The sequence below is a fragment of the Leptonotus elevatus genome, chromosome 20 (genome assembly GCF_054856555.1).
Source record: "Leptonotus elevatus isolate MCC_2025b chromosome 20, RoL_Lele_1.0, whole genome shotgun sequence".
Lineage (NCBI taxonomy): Eukaryota > Metazoa > Chordata > Actinopteri > Syngnathiformes > Syngnathidae > Leptonotus > Leptonotus elevatus.
In genome coordinates this window covers 11590383-11596433 of record NC_141258.1, presented here as the reverse complement: position 1 = coordinate 11596433, position 6051 = coordinate 11590383, and the positions used below count along the sequence as shown (strand labels likewise).

The following is a 6051-nucleotide window of genomic DNA, read 5'->3' as shown; positions in this document are numbered from 1 at the left end:
AAATTTCAGTCCATCGCCATAGAAACAATTGTGCTTTTGTCCTAATGGATGAACTTTAGAAAATAAAAATAAAAACACGACCACAACATTTTCAGATTGTCCTTCATATGCAAACACCTCCTAGCTGTCAATCGCTGGTGAAAATATTGATCAGCCTATAGTATTGGTTAATAATATGTTAATATTAACTAATAATTATTCATAAAACAGAGTAATATATTGTATGCATTTTGTATGTATTTTATCAACACACACTATGATGTTATGCTACGTGGAGACAGTGGGGGCAGTAATGCGCATTCTTAACTGAATTTGAACGTCAAAGTAATTACGACGAAGAATAAACCAGGAAAAGCAGACGGCCTATGGTGACACATCGCAGGTAAAACCTCTAAAAACAGTTTCCCCCCCTGTTCAATGGCCACATGAGGAGTTTTCACTCAATAAGACGTATTTGTTTTAAGACAGCTGCGGTTGTTGTGTTTTTGCAGAAAATGAAAGGAATCGAGGCGGATTAGCATGATGATGGGTGGGTTTTAACTGTATGTTTACATTTAGCTGCTAACGTTAGCTTTATCTTAGTCATCGTTTCCGTGGTCGTAAACGCAACAGCAATGATCGAAGTCGATATTGATATGAATAAATGACGTTTGACTAAGGTTTCAATTAGCTGCTTACGTTAACTTTGTTTGCCTATAGACCGAATGGCGTTCATGTAAGTATTGTTATTTAATCGTATAATTTCCTGATGTGTTTTAATAATTTAATATTTAACGTAGACATTGTTTAGTCATATTTTCTTATATTGACATGTTTCACATGTAAAACGTTACATACTGCAATATAAATCATTGTTAAATTAATACCTCCCTCACATCAGAATTTTGGATTATTGCACACTACTGACAAAAAGGTGTAGCTAGGTAAGTACCTTTTTGTGTTCCATCTGACATCATCTGCGTTGGTGTGCCTTTCCCAGCAGGTTGAATGCAGTTCAGGACCGCAGAAGAAGAAAGTAGTTGCGAGGTCTCCCAGCTCCGACAAGCAGCATTGCAAAACAATGAAAGACTCCTGGATGAGATGCTGTGCCAGGAAATCTACAAGAAGGTCATCAACTACCGAGGCGGCTGGGGCGTCGCGGGCACCCCTCTGCACGCCGCCGTGTCCAAGGGCCACCTCAGCTGCCTGCAGGTCCTGCTGACCCACGGCGCCCTGGTGGACTGCGTGGACGTCAAAGCCCAGACGCCGCTTTTCGCCGCAGTACGCGGCAAGTACCTGGGCTGTGTGATAGCGCTCCTCCGGTCCGGCGCCGACCCCAACGGGAGCTCCTACAACCTCTGCTCTCCCGTCCTGACTGCTGCTCGTGAGGGCGACGTCGAAATATTACAGGAACTGCTCAAACACGGCGCCGAGGCCAACTCGCGCTCCAGAGTCCTGCTGTGGACCTCGGGCGCCAGGGTGTCGAGCGGTCCGCTCTACCTGGCGGCCGTGTACGGACACATAGAGTGCTTCAAACTGCTGCTTCTCTACGGCGCCGATCCGGATTACAACTGCGATTACGCTCGACTGCTGAGCTCCATCAAGCAGCCTAAAACCGTCCTGGAGATGTGTCTGAGGCACGGCTGCGGAGTGGAGTATATCCAGCTCCTTATTGACTTCGGCGCAAACGTCTACTTGCCCACGCTCATCATCGAGAAGTCCACCAAGCAGAACGAAGCCGTGGAGCTACTCCTGCAAGAGAGAGGTGTCTCAAATATCATATTTAGAAAACTAAAAATGTTTGTAAAATTACTTTTCAAACACTAATGGCAATTCCTGTGGGAATTGCCGTATTGCAGTATGCCTATGGTTCATTAAAAGTACGTAAGTGATACTTCGAGTAATTCATATGTTGTTTCCTCTTCTGTTTCTCGTCAGGAAATCCCAAGGCCTTGACTTCACTGTGCCGACTGGCGGTGCGGAGATACCTCAAAAAGATCAACAAGATCCACTGTATCGAGCAGCTGGACATGCCAACAAGTCTCATTAGCTTCTTGCAGTACAAGCCGCTCCCAGTTATGATTCTCTAGCTATATGTTAAATAATGTAAAGAAAAAAGATTTGTGAATTCATTTAAATGTTCTTTTTTTAATTGACCTCATTCTATTCATGCTTTGTGATCTGGAATGTAATATATTAAACATATGTATGTGTGGCTTTGTGCTTTATTTTAGTTAGCTATCTCAGATACAAGGTATTGGTATTAAGAGCTACACCGACAATACATTTACACTATGAAGTCTCACAAGAATAGCCTATTTTTTTTAAATATTTTTTTTAAAGCTGTATATTTTCATGATGAAAGGTTGTGTTTTCAAAACTGAAGTCGTAATGTTTACAAAAACAAAGTATCACTGTCCCTTCTCTGTGGAAATTACTGAATGTTCTTTCTTGTAATCTTGACCCTTTTTTGTTTTTCTAACAATTAATTTAGTACATAGATGACAATACAAAAAAAATCTCTAGCAAGCTAACCTAATTGCCAAAACCGTTAGCATACAAACAAACTAAAACATCCGTCATAGTGACAAGTAAAAAAAAAAAAGTTAAAGTATTACACAGAAATAATTATTTAAGCTACCACATATTTCTGTAAAAAAAACAACATAACGTAAATTGATAAATACGTGTTGTGCTCAAATTATATGCTAACTGCTGTTTTAGCAAAACCACTCAACAAAAGTCCATTATAATGGCAAAAATGGAGGGGAAATAATTATTTAAACTATTTAACTTTTTTTATATATAAATATATATTAAAAAAAAGAGGAAAACAATACAACCTAAATTGACAAATACTCTACGTGTTGTGGTCAAATTGTATGCTAACCTGCTACATGCTGTTCTAGTGTGCTAACTCGCCAGCATACAAAACCACTAAACAAATGTTCATTAGAATGCTTTTCCCAGAAATAATTTAAACTATTGGACTGCAGTATTTTATGTAAAAAAAAAAAAGTTGGATAATTGTACGTGGGCTCGAATTACCGACTCAATACATACACAAAATGTGTTTCCTCAAATGTAGAAGAGTGACTTATTCATCATAATCACAACCTGTCTATAATATGACACAATCCATGATTCTCGGAAATGAAATGTAATACATCTTGAGACTGGTTACGTCAACAGAGCTGTTTATTTAAATAAACAATTCACATCTAAATCAGCATCAACTCTTTTTTTGGGGGGGCCGAACTGGCTATTTTGGCCAGCAGATGGCAGTAGACAGCGTAAAAAGAAAGGCACGACAATTGGACTCATTGTTTTCATCAGCATCATAATAAATAAGAGCATAAACAAAAACAGTAAATTCCCTTATCAGAAAAAAAAAATGCCCAGGGTGTCCAAACAAGTCATATTTAAATTTGCATATTGCAGCATACCATAAAACGGCATATTTACAGTGTGCTTTTAAAAGAAATAATCAGCTGCATCTTTTCAGTCCTTCAGGCCTGTTCCCTTCAAAATATCAGAAAAAGATCAAATCGTTAAAAATAAAATCCAACATATCAGAGTTCAAGTATTGCCACCATGAGGTAATCAAAACAAAACTGGAAGTCTAAACTAAAACCAAAGTTGACAATTATTTAACTTTTAAGACTGGATGACTTTGAAGTAAATTGCATTTGCAAGCTGTTAAAAAGCACAACTTTTAAAATATGACTGAAAATACAGTTAGGTCCACTTGGCCAGTGACAGAGGGTTTATGATGTTGCCTTTATATACAAACACATGGCATTTACTATATAGAAAGAAAAATGATCACCATCTTACTCCAATTTCTTGTAAATGCTTACTGTACATCCATAAAACTGAGATGAAAAGCTTTGGAGGTATTTTGCGAGCATACGTCACTTGCTGAGTGTTTTTGTCTTCAGTAAGAGAAAAGCTCTATTGGGTTGAGATCGGGTGAATTATCTAACCATTGGGCATTCTTTAATTCCCGCTTAAAAAAAATAATGCTAAGAAAGCAACTTAGGATCTTTAAAGGCAAATAAATGTCTGAAAGCGAATGTGATGGTATATAAAGGCAAAAATTATTATTAAAAAAACAAACACTTGTGGATCTAACTGTCCTAAAATACGGTTGTGATAAAGGGAATTATCACAACGTCAATGCTGTACACGCATGGACAAACTGTTACATTGTTAATGAAAGAAAAAACATAATGATCACTGAAATAACTTCAATCTCATTAAAGTTATCATTTAAATAAAATTAGCCGTTGAAAATCAGACTGCTTTTGAATATGCTTCAGCAGAATTATTTATTAAAAAAATAACTTTTGGAGGCAATCACTGTCACCAAGCGTTTTTTTTAAATTTGTATTTAATAACTTTCAATGAGACGTCTGTTGACTTCTGATAATGTGTTGCTGTTTTGCATTCTTAGGTTTAGGTCAGTATCCTTTTGCGAGACATTCTCCCAGACTTACATTTTTATGATATCAACAGCGGTGTCCTCCTCGGATTAAAAAAAATAATAATAATCTGTCAATTTTGTCCATGTGTGTACATCATCATTGCATAACATTGTTGGAACTGAACAATGTAATCACAGTAAAGTCAATTAGCTTGCTTTGAAAAGAAAACGGAACCAATCCTTCGTATAATATAAACACGACATCAAGGATGATGTGATATTTTTTATCACTATGGCAACGAGCTGCATTGTGTGAAAAGGGGCCTGCTAATTATAGACATTTCAACAAAATGTGTGACTTGGTCCGCTTCTTTGACACCGAGGTCAGGCATGTTGTGGTAATGATGGTTATGGAGGCTGTTTGTTGCCACGGCGATTCAGCCCAGCCCCACGTCGAGTGACATCATTACGATAAAGCCCAAGATAGAAGTCCAGGAGGCCAGTTTTCCGTTCCCACTACAGATAACAAAAGCGTCAAGTTGAACATGTTTTGTACCGCTTTCATCTTGTACGAAACACATTTTTAAATATGGATGATTCCATTTCATCCTGGTTTTCTCCTGAAACCAGCATCCTCCTCTCTCACCTGACTTGAGCCTCGGGTATGATGTCATCCACCACCACGTAAACCATGGCCCCGGCGGCAAACGCCAACGCGTATGGCAACAGCGGTTCGGCCAACACCACGGCGACGGCGCCCAGCATCCCGGCGATGGGCTCCACCATCCCGCTGAGCTGGCCGTACCTGAGATGGAGACCGGCGACAGGTGTCAGGGATCAATAAACGCTCATTTTAGGCGTGGTGATGACTCATGAGGAATGGGTGTGTTTTCACCAGAAGGCTTTCCACGTTGAGACGCCTGAGCCTCGAAGTGGCAAGCTGACTGCAAGGCCTTCTGGGAAATTCTGGATGCCGATACCGACAGCCAAATTCCTGCAGGGATATTAGAAAATTGTAGATAATATTTTTGCATACAGCGTTGTTGACAAAATAGTCAAATGTACTATTAGATGACTGAACGAGAACATTTCGAGATTTATCAGTGTAGTTATGATGATAATGGAAATGAAACTCAACAATGAATTCACAGAAATTGTTGCAGTATCACGTCTGTCCACTAGATGTCACCAGCACACAATGAGACATTTATAGCAACAAAAAAAACAAAAAACAAGTACGTATCCATCTAGCAGTTAGTCCTTTTCTATAGCTGGAAGTTTTCCCAACTGGCTTTGGCCAAAAGGCAGGCTAAAACCCATTTATCGACATATTGATTTTACATTATAAGAGAACTCTCTGCACCCTTCTGTTTCAAAACAAAGATAAGAGTTGAGCATTTCAGTTATTTTGAAATTTGGCACAACTTTATTTACTGTAGAAAACTATAAGGAGCTGTTTACTTGTTTTCATTTAACTTTTTAAAGACTTGCAGATGACCTCACTGAAGTTTTTGTTCATTAACTCATTAACTCCCAGCCGTTTTCACTGAAGCAACCCCCTTTGCACCCGGCTGTTTTACTGGATTTTTACAGATTTTGCAAGGCTCACGGAATATTGTCTTCTATTGCTATAAAAACCATCCAAA

At 38.8% G+C, this 6051-nt stretch overlaps 2 protein-coding genes across 5 annotated transcripts in view; one reads left to right on the top strand and one right to left on the bottom strand.

Annotated features, from left to right (window-relative positions):
- The first annotated feature begins 334 nt into the window (after positions 1-334).
- Positions 335-2194, top strand: LOC147157080 (ankyrin repeat and SOCS box protein 12-like). Of its 3 annotated transcripts, XM_086064566.1 has the most exons (4): positions 368-383; positions 465-529; positions 980-1744; positions 1918-2194. In XM_086064566.1, the coding sequence occupies exons 3-4, from the start codon at positions 988-990 to the stop codon at positions 2067-2069; spliced, it is 909 nt and encodes a 302-aa protein (XP_085920692.1). In that variant the 5' UTR covers positions 368-383; positions 465-529; positions 980-987; the 3' UTR covers positions 2070-2194. The 3 variants fall into 3 exon arrangements, with proteins under 3 accessions (XP_085920690.1, XP_085920692.1, XP_085920691.1); XM_086064564.1 differs by lacking the exon at positions 465-529 and having other exon boundaries at positions 335-382; XM_086064565.1 differs by having other exon boundaries at positions 382-529.
- Positions 2195-3159: 965 nt separating this feature from the next.
- Positions 3160-6051, bottom strand: part of slc39a11 (solute carrier family 39, member 11) — a 72817-nt gene continuing 69925 nt past the window's right edge. For both annotated transcript variants that reach the window (XM_086064562.1, XM_086064563.1), the window contains exons 8-10: positions 5301-5399; positions 5052-5210; positions 3160-4921 (exon numbers count right to left, since the gene is read on the bottom strand). In XM_086064562.1, the coding sequence (XP_085920688.1) occupies positions 4843-4921; positions 5052-5210; positions 5301-5399 (337 nt within the window). In that variant the 3' untranslated portion in view covers positions 3160-4842. The remainder of the gene's footprint in view (positions 4922-5051; positions 5211-5300; positions 5400-6051) is intronic.